The sequence below is a fragment of the Salmo trutta genome, chromosome 7 (assembly GCF_901001165.1).
Source record: "Salmo trutta chromosome 7, fSalTru1.1, whole genome shotgun sequence".
Classification (NCBI taxonomy): Eukaryota; Metazoa; Chordata; class Actinopteri; order Salmoniformes; family Salmonidae; genus Salmo; species Salmo trutta.
Window position 1 is genome coordinate 58,310,627 of NC_042963.1, and position 14,466 is coordinate 58,325,092.

General features: G+C 45.4%; 1 protein-coding gene across 1 annotated transcript in view; it reads right to left on the minus strand.

The window, feature by feature from the left end:
• Positions 1 to 1,828: 1,828 nt before the first annotated feature.
• The window catches only part of rapsn (receptor-associated protein of the synapse, 43kD), a 19,989-nt gene continuing 7,351 nt past the window's right edge, over positions 1,829 to 14,466 (minus strand). Inside the window, exons 4-8 of the mRNA XM_029759531.1 lie at positions 9,627 to 9,785; positions 4,193 to 4,291; positions 3,799 to 3,975; positions 3,105 to 3,304; positions 1,829 to 2,241 (exon numbers count right to left, since the gene is read on the minus strand). Coding sequence (XP_029615391.1) covers positions 2,169 to 2,241; positions 3,105 to 3,304; positions 3,799 to 3,975; positions 4,193 to 4,291; positions 9,627 to 9,785 — 708 coding nt within the window. The 3' untranslated portion in view covers positions 1,829 to 2,168. The remainder of the gene's footprint in view (positions 2,242 to 3,104; positions 3,305 to 3,798; positions 3,976 to 4,192; positions 4,292 to 9,626; positions 9,786 to 14,466) is intronic.

Consider the following 14,466-nt stretch of genomic DNA (forward strand, 5'->3'; position numbering starts at 1 on the left):
AGTAGTTGTGTGGTCAGTAGTTGTGTGGTCAGTAGTTGTGGTCAGTGGTTGTGTGGTCAGTGGTTGTGTGGTCAGTAGTTGTGTGGTCAGTGGTTGTGGTCTATATCTTTTTTGGGGGGGGGTTAGAAGGATTACTTTATCCTATCCCAGGTATTCCTTAAAGAGGTGGGGTTTCAGGTGTCTACGGAAGGTGGTTTTTGAACAGCTACCTCTGTATTCCTATGGTTCTCATTCGAACCCATGCTAATCTATGCACATTTGAAATGGCTTTAGTTCCAAAAGTATAGACAGATTGCTTGTCAAAGGAGTTTTCATACTAAGTTGGGCCAGTCTAAACATCTGGTTTGGAGTTGATGTACTTAAACAGTGAAAGAGGAGACGGGTGTAGAAGTTTTGATTTCTTTACCAAGTCTACGGCCTTTTTCTTTTTCATTGAAATGCATTGGGAGCTAAATATTCTAAACATTATTATAGTTGAAAAAGTAATCAAAAACACGTTCTCAAGCAACCTAAGCTAGGGCAGTCTGCACATTTGCCAGTTGTTTTCATGTTTATAGCTTAAATTGTTTAAGTGCTAGAATGGGTGGAATAATAATAATAATATGTTATAAATCCAGAGTTGTAATAATTAATTAATTAACCTAATAATTAATAACACAATGTGGGTTGAACTGCTCCTTAGTCACTTAGTGGTAAATCCTAACTTCCACTTGAGTTTTCACTGAGTCATGCACTGATGTTAATGGGAGACTAAGTGAAAATTCAACTTACTGTAAGTTTTTTTAAAAACAAGGGGAAGATGCATACCCCTGCAGTAAGGACAAATACTAGTTTATAGTTTTGATATTTTTTATCAAATGCTAAAGTCAAATGAACACAAGTATATCCTGACCGTCCATTTGATCTTCGTGATTATTCATTCTTTAGTTAAAGTGTTGTATTCTCAACTGTTATTGGACAATGTGCAGTATGTTCACCGAGAACTGATGATAAAAAGGTTGTACAGAAATATGTTCATGACATATGGCCATTAACCACTTTACAGTAATCACCTATAGAAAACATATAGCTCACTTTGCCTTTCGATGGGTATATTTAAAATACAATTTTGTTAAATTTGATTAATAGAACGTGTGTCCAAAATCCTAGTGATTTCACTTTTTTCCCAAACAATAATGTTTAACATAATTTCCAATTACATTCTTGCAATGAATCTTCCAGCATACCCTAACCAAAGTAAAGTGAACATTATGCTAAACTATCAGATTTATCTAAAACAGACGTCCTCAAAACGAAGAAGTCTATTGGATTTCATCCTCCTCACCCTCTGACAAAAAAAAAACAGTAAATCATGTACAACAGTGTAATAAATCTATGCCTTTATCCTCCTTATCTCTGTCAGCTAAGGAGACATGTTCACTGTACAAAACCGGAGGAGTGGTGACCTTTTGAACTGTGACTGTGTGTCTTGAAGTACAGTCCTGTCTGTCCTCACACTGGGATTGTTACTCTTGTCTACCAGCCTGCTCTCGCTCGGTAGCAAGTAGCCCGGGGACGAGGTAATGGGCTGGTTCTGATTCTGTGGCACATCCTCTGAACACAGCAGCCAGTCAACAAACGGTATCCGAGTCTGTGTTCAGTTTAGTTAGGACATTCAGGTATGTGTTCAGATTAGTTAGGACATTCAGGTATGTGTTCAGATTAGTTAGGACATTCAGGTATGTGTTCAGATTAGTTAGGACATTCAGGTATGTGTTTAGTTAGGACATTCAGGTATGTGTTTAGTTAGGACATTCAGATGTGTGTTTAGTTAGGACATTCAGATGTGTGTTTAGTTAGGACATTCAGGTATGTGTTTAGTTAGGACATTCAGATGTGTGTTTAGTTTAGTTAGGACATTCAGATGTGTGTTTAGTTAGGACATTCAGATATGTGTTCAGTTTAGTTAGGACATTCAGGTATGTGTTTAGTTTAGTTAGGACATTCAGATATCAGATGTGTGTTTAGTTAGGACATTCAGATGTGTGTTTAGTTAGGACATTCAGATATGTGTTCAGCAGTCTGCCCATCCAGAAGTGCAGTCTGGCTCTCGTATGTGACTGAGGTCGGGGCTTCACAGAGTGTTATCACATAGTGTCCTCAAGTCCCAGGCACTGTGCCTCGTAACCTCACACAAACCCAGGCTTCATGGAGGACCGACGACATTTGGGGCAGCCCTTGGATCCGTTGTTCTGTAGACACCTGAGAGGATAGAAGAAGACGAGACTGGGAACTGGCCCATGTCAAATCCTAAGAGTTCCCCGTTTCCACCCCTGGACATGAAACATGTAGAATATGTTAACATCTCTTAAGGATAAGCCCCTTTTTTACATTTTTCACCTAAAATTACTTTCCCAAATCTAACTGCCTGTAGCTCAGGACCTGAAGCAAGGATATGAATATTATTGATACCATTTGAAAGGAAACACTTTGAAGTTTGTGAAAATGGGAAATTAATGTAGGAGAATATAACACATTAGATCTGGTAAAAGATAATACAAAGAAAAAAACATGCTTTTTTTTGTACCATCATCTTTGAAATGCAAGAGAAAGGCCATAATGTATTATTCCAGCAAAGCTGCCATTTAGATTTTGGCCACTAGATGGAAGCAGTCTATGTGCAAAGTTTTAGACTGATTCAATGAACCATTGCATTTCTGTGCAAAATGTTCTATCAGGACTGCCCAAATGTGCCTAATTGGTTTATTAATACATTTTCAAGTTCATAACTGTGCACTCTCCTCAAAAAATAGCATGGTATTCTTTCACTGTAATAGCTACTATAAAATGGACAGTGCAGTGAAGCAGAATTTAATTCAGCTTTCTGCTAATATCAGATATGTCTATGTCCTGGGAAATGTTCTTGTTACTTACAACCTCATGCTAATCGCATTAGCGCACGTTAGCTCAGCGGTCCCGCAGGGGGGACACCGATCCTGTAGAGGTTTTTAATCAAGGCAATAGTCCCTACTGGAGGTGGAAGATGTGAGAGCAGGGCAGAGCTATATGTAATAATAATATCTAGACTATATAACATGTAGATGGGTCATCGTTAGAGCACCTACTGGAGGTGGAAGATGTGAGAGCAGGGCAAGGCCTGCAGCTGTTGGTTCTTCTCTCCTATGGACTCGCCACACATTCCACAGTACAGCTCAAGCTCCTCCACACACTGCAGGAACTTCACAACCTGCTCCCTCAGCTCCTCCTGACTCTCCTTACTGCGGTAGATCCCCTCACTGAGACAGTGCACCTTTAGACTACACAGCTAACAGAGAGAGAGAGAGAGAGGTATATAGGGTTAGAATCAACACACAGACTGAACATAGCTGACTTACTGCGGTAGATCCCCTCACTGAGACAGTGCACCTTTTAGACTACACATCTAACAGAGAGAGAGACTGAACATAGCTGACTTACTGCGGTAGATCCCCTCACTGAGACAGTGCACCTTTTAGACTACACATCTAACAGAGAGAGAGACTGAACATAGCTGACTTACTGCGGTAGATCCCCTCACTGAGACAGTGCACCTTTTAGACTACACATCTAACAGAGAGAGAGACTGAACATAGCTGACTTACTGCAGTCGATTCCCTCATTCAGACTGCACAGCTATGGGACAGGAACTGGAATTTAGCACAAGCTAAAGTGTGACGTGCATCTGACTGTTGCATGATTGTTTTAAATTGCACAGTACGTTTTGTTAGTAAAAAGGCAGCATATTTTCATGGTATTTATTCAGAACTATGTGCACTGTACCTTGGTTCCTAAAGCCTCTGACAACTCCTGCGCTCGCTGCAGAGCATCCAGAGCCTTATCCAGCTCTTTCTGCTGGAGCCAGCACTTCCCTACCCCTAGGTACACCTGGGTCTGCCCAAGACGGTTCCCGATCTCTGTCATTATACACATGGAGGACTCATAACGAGGCAATGCTTTCTGGAGGAGAGGAGAGGAGAGAAGAGAAGAGGAGAGGAGAGGAGAGGACAGGACAGGACAGGACAGGACAGGACAGGAAATGAGAGAGGAGAGAACAGGGTAAGAGGAGAGAAAATAACATTAATCAAGCCCAGACTATATTGAAGGAATGTTTTGCTCTTCAGATTAAGTCCATTTATCTGCAACAGTGTAGTACGGACAATATTTGGTTACTTACATCAACGTCATTCCGGCAACGGTGGATATCAGCGAAGTTCAGTAAGCACAGCGCCTGGAGAGGTCTGTCCCCGTGCTGCAGGGCTATCTTCATGGACTCCTGGAGGATGGGAACCACTTTAGTGTGACACACAACCTCTAAACAACGCACACACAACCTCTAAACAACACACACACAACCTCTAAACAACACACGCACAACCTCTGAACAACACACACACAACCTTAGAACAACACACACACACAACCTCTAAACAACGCACACACAACCTTAGAACAACACACACACAACCTTAGAACAACACACACAACCTCTAAACAACACACACACAACCTCTGAACAACACACACACAACCTTAGAACAACACACACACAACCTCTAAACAACACACGCACAACCTCTAAACAACACACACACAACCTCTGAACAACACACACACAACCTTAGAACAACACACACACAACCTCTAAACAACACACACACAACCTCTAAACAACACACGCACAACCTCTGAACAACACACACACACCTTCTGTACAACACACACACACCCTCTGAACAACACACACACAACCTTAGAACAACACACACACAACCTCTAAACAACACACACACAACCTCTGAACAACATACACAACCTCTGAACAACATACACAACCTCTGAACAACATACACAACCTCTAAACAACACACACACAACCTCTGAACAACACACACACAACCTCTAAACAACACACAAAACCTCTAAACAACACACTGTACTGTGTATAGACAGTAGTTATATAGGATGGTGTGTCCTACCGTTACAGAACATTGGTTTGCCAGTCCTACCATTAAAGAACATTGGCTTGAATGTCCATTATAGTCAATTCTATTTCTATGGAAAACTGAGGCCTGCTAACTGAGGGCTGCTAACTGAGGGCTGCTTGGGCTGCTAACTGAGGACTGCTAACTGAGAGCTGCTAACTGAGGGCTGCTAATTGAGGGCTGCTAGGGCTGCTAATTGAGGGCTGCTAACTGAGGGCTGCTAACTGAGGGCTGCTAATTGAGGGCTGCTGATTGAGGGCTGCTAATTGAGGGCTGCTAATTGAGGGCTGCTAACTGAGGGCTGCTAATTGAGGGCTGCTAATTGAGGGCTGCTAACTGAGGGCTGCTAAATGAGGCCTGCTAACTGAGGGCTGCTAACTGAGGGCTGCTAAATGAGGCCTGCTAACTGAGGGCTGCTAACTGAGGGCTGCTAAATGAGGCCTGCTAACTGAGGGCTGCTAACTGAGGGCTGCTAAATGAGGCCTGCTAACTGAGGGCTGCTAACTGATGGCTGCTAAATGAGGCCTGCTAACTGAGGCTTGCTAACTGAGGGTTGCTAAGTGAAGGCTGCCAACTGAGGGCTGCTAACTGAGGGCTGCTAACTGAGGCCTGCTAATTGAGGCCTGCCAATTGAAACCTGCTAACGGAGGGCTGCTAACTGAGTGCTGCTAGTGCTGCTAACTGAGGACTGCTAACTGAGGCCTGCTAACTGAGGGCTGCTAACTGAGGCCTGCTATCTGAGAGATGCTAACTGAGGGCTGCTAACTGAGGGCTGCTAACTGAGGGCTGCTAACTGAATGATGCTAAATGAGGCCTGCTAACTAAGGCCTGCTAACTGAGGGCTGCTAACTGAGGGCTGCTAACTGAGAGCTGCTAAATGAGGCCTGCTAACTGAGGGCTGCTAACTGATAGCTGCTAAATGAGAGCTGCTAAATGAGGCCTGCTAAATGAGGGCTGTTAACTGAGAGCTGCTAACTGAGAGCTGCTAAATGAGGCCTGCTAAATGAGGCCTGCTAACTGAAGCCTGCTAACTGAGAGCTGCTAACTGAGGGCTGCTAACTGAGGGGCTGCTAATTGAGGGCTGCTAACTGAGGGCTGCTAGGGCTGCTAACTGAGGACTGCTAACTGAGGCCTGCTAACTGAGACCTGCTAACTGAGGACTGCTAGGGCTGCTAACTGAGGACTGCTAAAAGAGAGCTGCTAAATGAGGCCTGCTAACTGAAGCCTGCTAACTGAGGGCTGCTAATTGAGGGCTGCTAACTGGAGCCTGCTAACTGAGGGCTGCTAACTGAAGCCTGCTAACTGAGGGCTGCTAACTGAGGGCTGCTAAATGAGAGCTGCTAAATGAGGCCTGCTAACTGAAGCCTGCTAACTGAGGGCTGCTAAATGAGGCCTGCTAACTGAATCCTGCTAACTGAGGGCTGCTAACTGAAGCCTGCTAACTGAGGGCTGCTAACTGAAGCCTGCTAACTGAAGCCTGCTAACTGAGGGCTGCTAACTGAGGCAGGCTAACTGAGGGCTGCTAACTGAAGCCTGCTAACTGAGGGCTGCTAACTGAAGCCTGCTAACTGACGGCTCCTAACTGAAGCCTGCTAACTGAGGGCTGCTAAATGAGGCCTGCTAACTGAGGCCTGCTAACTGAGGGCTGCTAAATGTGGCCTGTTAACGGAAGCCTGCTAACTGAGAGCTGCTAACTTAAGCCTGCTAACTGAGGGCTGCTAACTGAAGCCTGCTAACTGAGAGCCTGCTAACTAAGGGCTGCTAACTGAAGCCTGCTAACTGAGGGCTGCTAATGTTTTTACTCCAGGATGAATTATTTCCTTGGTCAGATGTATTCTAACTATGACAGGATGAATGAAATGTGTTGGAGATAAATCTATTCAGCAGAACAGCGGTGATAAATCTGAAACAACACTCCCCATCTCAGTCCCCAATGGAACCCTATTCCCTATATAGTGCCCTACAGGGCTATGGTCAAATGGCACCCTATTCCCTATATAGAGTGTCCTACAGGGCTATGGTCAAATGGCACCCTATTCCCTATATAGTGTCCTACAGGGCTATGGTCAAATGGCACCCTATTCCCTATATAGTGTCCTACAGGGCTATGGTCAAATGGCACCCTATTCCCTATATAGAGTGTGGTGGCTGATTTCTGCATTACCAAATGAGGAGAGTTACAAACACACCAGTCTGAGTTAAACTACATATTTAATAATTAAGATACTTTTGCAAAAGTACTTTGACCTTCAATACTGCACTCTCTCGAATGAACCAGGAAGGTCTCTACACAACAATACAAAGAGCTTTTTATACCAAAGAATCCACCCCTTCAACGTACATTGACGAACCACAAATCTTGGGAACAGTTCACAAAGGTTAAGTTTTGTATGAATGGATATCTATAAACCATAGCAGACAGCAACTGCTATATCAACAGAGTCATTGTATAGACCGGTATTTGGTCTCCCTGTGTAACGCCCTGGCCATAGAGAGGGGTTTTTTGTTCTTTATTTTGGTTAGGCCAGGGTGTTACATTGGGTGGGCGTTCTATGTTCATTTTCTATGTTGTCTGTTTCATTGATTTTGGCCATGTGGCTTCCAATCAGGCACAGCTGTTGTTGGTTGTTGCTGATTGGGAGTCACACATAAGTGGCTGTTTTTCCGTTGGGGTTTTGTGGGTAATTGTTTCTGTTAGATTATTTCCTAACAGGACTGTTTTGCTGTTGTGTTTTTGTTCAGTTTTGTATAGTGTTCTTACGTTAATTAAAATCATGATGAACACTAACTCCGCTGCGCCTTGGTCTACTCTCTCTCCCTACAGCCGTTACACCCTAGAACCGTCCCGCCCTGGTACGGTATAGAACAGAACTATTAGCTCATGTCCTCTGGAATACTTTTTAGGCATTCTAATCAAAATACATCATAAATCTCCTCTGTCAGTGCTATCTCATAGTGGCCCATCCTCAGTAAAACACCTCTTGTTCCCACTCCTGGACAAGCTCACTGAGGGGAGTGACCTGCACACAGACATTGTGGAGACAAATAATTGGTTCCCCATTAATCACGCCATCCCTTCACATGGTTTAAGAATAGGTAAAGAGACATTCACATATGAAGACAATGTTTCATTCTGTCCTCTTCCCTTTCTGATATTCTGCATAGCAACAGAGACATGTAAAAAACAAGTCTGACCTCTCCCCTCTCTGGGCCCCAGGTGACTGAGCCCCAGCTAAGGGAAACGTGCAACTGAAAGACACCAGAGTCCAAAGGACACTTTCTAATGACAAGTATCTCACATAATCATATTATACTAATAAAACATCTTAATTATCTATGTTACCCAACTAATTATGATTCATCCACCATAAGAGCCCTACAGGGCTCTGGTCAAATGTAGGGCTCTATACAGGAAATATGGTGCTATTTGGGACAGCCCTCCCCCACTGCTCTGCTACTACCCAACCACCACCACTCCTGCAGTCCTTAGCAGTGACATCAAGCTACTTCTCTGTCTCTCCAGTAAAGTATTACAGTTAACTCTGTACCCTCTGTGTTAATGAACACTTTAAACCAGAGGTCTAAGACCGTACAACACAAAGACACACTGCCTGACAATGCCGGCTACACCTGTCTCTGGTACAGTCTGTTGATCTGTCACTCTCTAACACAAAAACACACTGCCTGGCAATGCCGGCTACACCTGTCTCTGGTACAGTCTGTTGATCTGTCACTCTCTAACACAAAGACACACTGCCTGGCAATGCTGGCTGCACCTGTCTCTGGTACAGTCTGTTGATCTGTCACTCTCTAACACAAAGACACACAACTGAGTGTAGAAAATATTAAGAGCACTTTCCTAATATTGAATTGCACAGGATACAGAATAGCATAGTAAATCACGGTGGTTACTGAACTCAACTACCCATACGTCACCTTTACTTTAATCCCATCAATCCAGGAAGTAAACAAAAATTGGAATTGAACTTTCCGTTGACCTTCTGAATTATACTTTTTTTATTTAACCAGGTAGGCCAGTTGAGAACAAGTTCTCATTTATAACTGCGACCTGACCATGATAAAGCAAAGCAGTTCGACACAAACAATAACACAGAGTTACACATGGAATAAACAAGCGTACGGTCAATAACACAATAGAAAAAAAAGAAAGTCTATATACAGTGTGTGCAAATGTCGTGAGGAAGTAAGGCAATAAATAGGCCATAGTAGCGAAGTAATTACAATTTTACAGATTAACACTGGAGTGATAGATGATCAGATGATGATGTGCAAGTAGAAATACTGGTGTGCAAAAGAGCAGAAAAGTAAATAAAAACAATATGGGGATGAGGTAGGTAGATTGGATGGGCAATTTACAGATGGGCTATGTACAGCTGCAGCGATCGGTTAGCTGTTCAGATAGCTGATATTTAACGTTAGTGAGCCAAATATAAGTCTCCAGCTTCAGCGATTTTTGTAATTTTGCAATTGAAATGGAGTTGACCCCAACCCTTCTTTACAGCAGTATCTAGTCTCGTATCATCTCTGGGAATGTAGGTAATAAATAATAACTTGCTGGATTAATAAACAATGCCACTAGTACTAAACAACACTACTAAACGTTACCTCACAGCACTCCATGGCATCAGGCAGACGGTCCAGCTTCCTGTAGGCTACAGACATGTGGTACTGGCTCATGGCCCTGTACTTCAGACTCCAGCCTTTACCGTAGTCATTCACCAGCTCAGCCGCTTTACACGGGAAGAACAGGGCTTTCTCGTAGTCCTGATGGGAGGACATAACAGATCATTTACACAGGAAGACCAGGGCTTTCTCGTTGTCATGATGGGAGGACATAACAGATCTTTTACACGGGAAGAACAGGGCTTTCTCATTGTCATGATGGGAGGACATAACAGATAATTTACACAGGAAGAACAGGGCTTTCTCATAGTCATAAATGGAGGACATAACAGATCATTTACACAGGAAGAACAGGGCTTTCTCATAGTCATGATGGGAGGACATAACAGATCAATTACACAGGAAAAACAGGGCTTTCTCATAGTCATGTTGGGAGGACATAACAGATATTTTACACAGGAAAAACAGGGCTTTCTCATAGTCCTGATGGGAGGAAACAGAGCAGATGGATGAGTGAGTGAGGAGCTGGCGTCCATTTCTTTTTATTGAATTGAACTTTTATTTAATTGAACCATGTTATCCCATTCAGGTCAGAATCTCTCTTTCACAAGGGAATCCTGGCCAAGAGGGCAGCTCTGTGAAACACACACAGTCTACAGCCAGATTTAGCAGTCCGGATCAGCAACACTACAGCTTTGATATAAACTTTACTTCTTTATAAGCGTTCTACCTTGATGGCATAATATTCTAACAGGCGATTGTATTAAGAACCACTGAGAATTTTGTCTGTCCTGTATTATTAGGGCGAGGAGATTAGATTTTCATTCTCCGGACACCAGCTAATCTGGACCTGATTGAAACCAATCCACTTTTTGAATCCAGGGATTACTGGGACAAATCTCACGTGTAAAAACAGAATAAAACAGGCCTCTACCAGGCTTGACACTCGATTTCTGAACATTCGAGATGTGTAGTCCACTTGTGTAAATAGCAGGACTGACTTTGTGTTAGCTAGCCAACGTTTAATCACTTCTGCGTAATGAAAGGTACCAGACACGAATGATCCATTGGTAGCTTGTTGTAACCAAGTATTGGTGCTAACCGTGTGTTATTGGATGCTAGCATGCTAGTTAGCTACGGCGTCATAGGACACGGTGCACTGGAAGAAGCTGGAAGAATACTGTACCAAGTTATCTAGCTGAATAAACAAAGTTTGAGCCTATTCCTGGTAACATTGAACCACTGGAGCTTACATCAATTATAATTTCTAAAGTGGAAGTTGGAAAAGTTATATTTGAGTGTCATTGAGTGTCATTGAGTGTTCATTCCAATCTCCTTTGCATTAGCGTAGCCTCTCCTGTAGCTTGTCAACTATGTGTCTGTCTATCCCTGTTCTCTCCCCTCTGCACAGGCCACACAAACGCTTCACACCGCGTGGCCGCTGCCACTCTAACCTAGTGGTCCCAGCGCGCACGACCCACGTGGAGTTCCAGGTCTCCGGCAGCCTCTGGAACTGCCGGTCTGCGGCCAACAAGGCAGAGTTAATCTCAGCCTATGCTACCCTCCAGTCCCTCGACTTCTTGGCGCTGACGGAAACATGGATTACCACAGAAAACACTGCTACTCCTACTGCTCTCTCCTCATCTGACCACGTGTTCTCGCATACCCCGAGAGCATCTGGTCAGCGGGGTGGTGGCACTGGAATCCTCATCTCTCCCAAGTGGACATTCTCTCTTTCTCCCCTGACCCATCTGTCTATCTCCTCATTTGAATTCCATGCTGTCACAGTCACTAGCCCATTCAAGCTTAACATCCTTATCATTTATCACCCTCCAGGTTCCCTTGGAGAGTTCATCAATGAGCTTGACGCCTTGATAAGTTCCTTTCCTGAGGATGGCTCACCCCTCACAATTCTGGGTGACTTTAACCTCCCTACGTCTACCTTTGACTAATTTCTCTCTGCCTCCTTCTTTCCACTCCTCTCCTCTTTTGACCTCACCCTCTCACCGTCACCCCCTACTCACAAGGCAGGCAATACGCTTGACCTCATCTTTACTAGATGCTGTTCTTCTACTAATCTCACTGCAACTCCCCTCCAAGTCTCCGACCACTACCTTGTATTCTTTTCCCTCTTGCTCTCCTCCAACACTACTCACTCCTACTCAGATGGTATTGCGCCGTCGCAACCTTCGCTCTCTCTCTCCTGCTACTCTCTCCTCTTCCATCCTATCATCGCTTCCCTCTGCTCAATCCTTCTCCAACCAATCTCCTGATTCTGCTTCCTCAACCCTCCTCTCCTCCCTTTCTGCATCCTTTGACTCTCTATGTCCCCTATCCTCCCAGCCGGCTCGGTCCTCCCCTCCTGCTCCGTGGCTTGACGACTCATTGCGAGCTCACAGAACAGGGCTCCGGGCAGCCGAGCGGAAATGGAAGAAAACTAGCCTCCCTGCGGACCTGGCATCTTTTCACTCCCTCCCCTCTACATTTTCTTCCTCTGTTTCTGCTGCTAAAGCCACTTTCTACCACTCTAACTTCCAAGCATCTGCCTCTAACCCTAGGAAGCTCTTTGCCACCTTCTCCTCCCTCCTGAATCCTCCTCCCCCATCCTCCCTCTCTGCGGATGACTTCGTCAACCATTTTGAAAAGAAGGTTGACGACATTCGATCCTCGTTTGTTAAGTCAAACGACACCGCTGGTCCTGCTCACGTTGCCCTACCCTATGCTTTGACCTCTTTCTCCCCTCTCTCTCCAGATGAAATCTTGCGACTTGTGACGGCCGGCCGCCCAACAACCTGCCCGCTTGACCCTATCCCCTCCTCTCTTCTCCAGACCATTTCCGGAGACCTTCTCCCCTACCTCACCTCGCTCATCAACTCATCCTTGACCGCTGGCTACGTCCCTTCCGTCTTCAAGAGAGCGAGAGTTGCACCCCTTCTCAAAAAACCTACACTCGATCCCTCCGATGTCAACAACTACAGACCAGTATCCCTTCTTTCTTTTCTCTCCAAAACTCTTGAGCGTGCCGTCCTTGGCCAGCTCTCTTGCTATCTCTCTCAGAATGACCTTCTTGCTCCAAATCAGTCAGGTTTCAAGACTGGCCATTCAACTGAGACCGCTCTTCTCTGTGTCACGGAGGCTCTCCACACTGCTAATGCTAACTCTCTCTCCTCTGCTCTCATCCTTCTAGACCTATCTGCTGCCTTTGATACTGTGAACCATCAGATCCTCCTCTCCACCCTCTCCGAGTTGGGCATCTCCGGCGCGGCTCACTCTTGGATTGCGTCCTACCTGACAGGTCGCTCCTACCATGTGGCGTGGCGAGAATCCGTCTCCGCACCACGTGCTCTCACCACTGGTGTCCCCCAGGGCTCTGTTCTAGGCCCTCTCCTATTCTCGCTATACACCAAGTCACTTGGCTCTGTCATATCCTCACATGGTCTTTCTTATCATTGCTACGCAGACGACACACAATGAATCTTCTCCTTTCCCCCTTCTGATAACCAGGTGGCGAATCGCATCTCTGCATGTCTGGCAGACATATCAGTGTGGATGACGGATCACCACCTCAAGCTGAACCTCGGCAAGACGGAGCTGCTCTTCCTCCCGGGGAAGGACTGCCCGTTCCATGATCTCGCCATCACGGTTGACAACTCCATTGTGTCCTCCTCCCAGAGTGCTAAGAGCCTTGGCGTGATCCTGGACAACACCCTGTCGTTCTCAGCTAACATCAAGGCGGTGACCCGATCCTGTAGGTTCATGCTCTACAACATTCGCAGAGTACGACCCTGCCTTACACAGGAATCGGCGCAGGTCCTAATCCAGGCACTTGTCATCTCCTGTCTGGATTACTGCAACTCGCTGCTGGCGGGGCTCCCTGCCTGTGCCATTAAACCCCTACAACTCATCCAGAACGCCGCAGCCCGTCTGGTGTTCAACCTTCCCAAGTTCTCGCACGTCACCCCGTTCCTCCGCACACTCCACTGGCTTCCAGTTGAAACTCACATCTGCTACAAGACCATGGTGCTTGCCTACGGAGCTGTGAGGGGAACGGCACCTCCGTACCTTCAGGCTCTGATCAGTCCCTACACCCAAAGAAGGGCACTGCGTTCATCCACCTCTGGCTTGCTCGCCCCCCTACCTCTGCGGAAGCACAGTTCCCGCTCAGCCCAGTCAAAACTGTTCGCTGCTCTGGCACCCCAATGGTGGAACAAGCTCCCTCACGACGCCAGGACAGCGGTGTCAATCACCACCTTCCGGAGACACCTGAAACCCCACCTCTTTAAGGAATACCTGGGATAGGATAAAGTAATCCTTCTACCCCCCCCCCCCCCAAAAGATATAAATGTACTATTGTAAAGTGGTTGTTCCACTGGATATCATAAGGTGAATGCACCAATTTGTAAGTCGCTCTGGATAAGAGCGTCTGCTAAATGACATAAATGTAATGTAAATGATTACACAGGCAGGCCTCCACCAAACTAGAATACAACAGGCCTCTACCAGGCTAGAATACAACAGGCCTCTACCAGGCTAGAATAAAACAGGCCTCTACCAGTCTAGAATACAACAGGCCTCTACCAGGCTAGAATACAACAGGTCTCTACCAGGCTAGAATACAACAGGTCTCTACCAGGCTAGAATACAACAGGCTTCTATAAGGCTAGAATAAAACAGGCCTCTACCAGGCTAAAATACGACAGGCCTCTACCAGACTGGAATACAACAGGCCTCTACCAGACTAGAATACAACAGGCCTCTACCAGGCTAGAATACAACAGGCCTCTACCAGGCTAGAATACAACAGGCCTCTACCAGTCTAGAA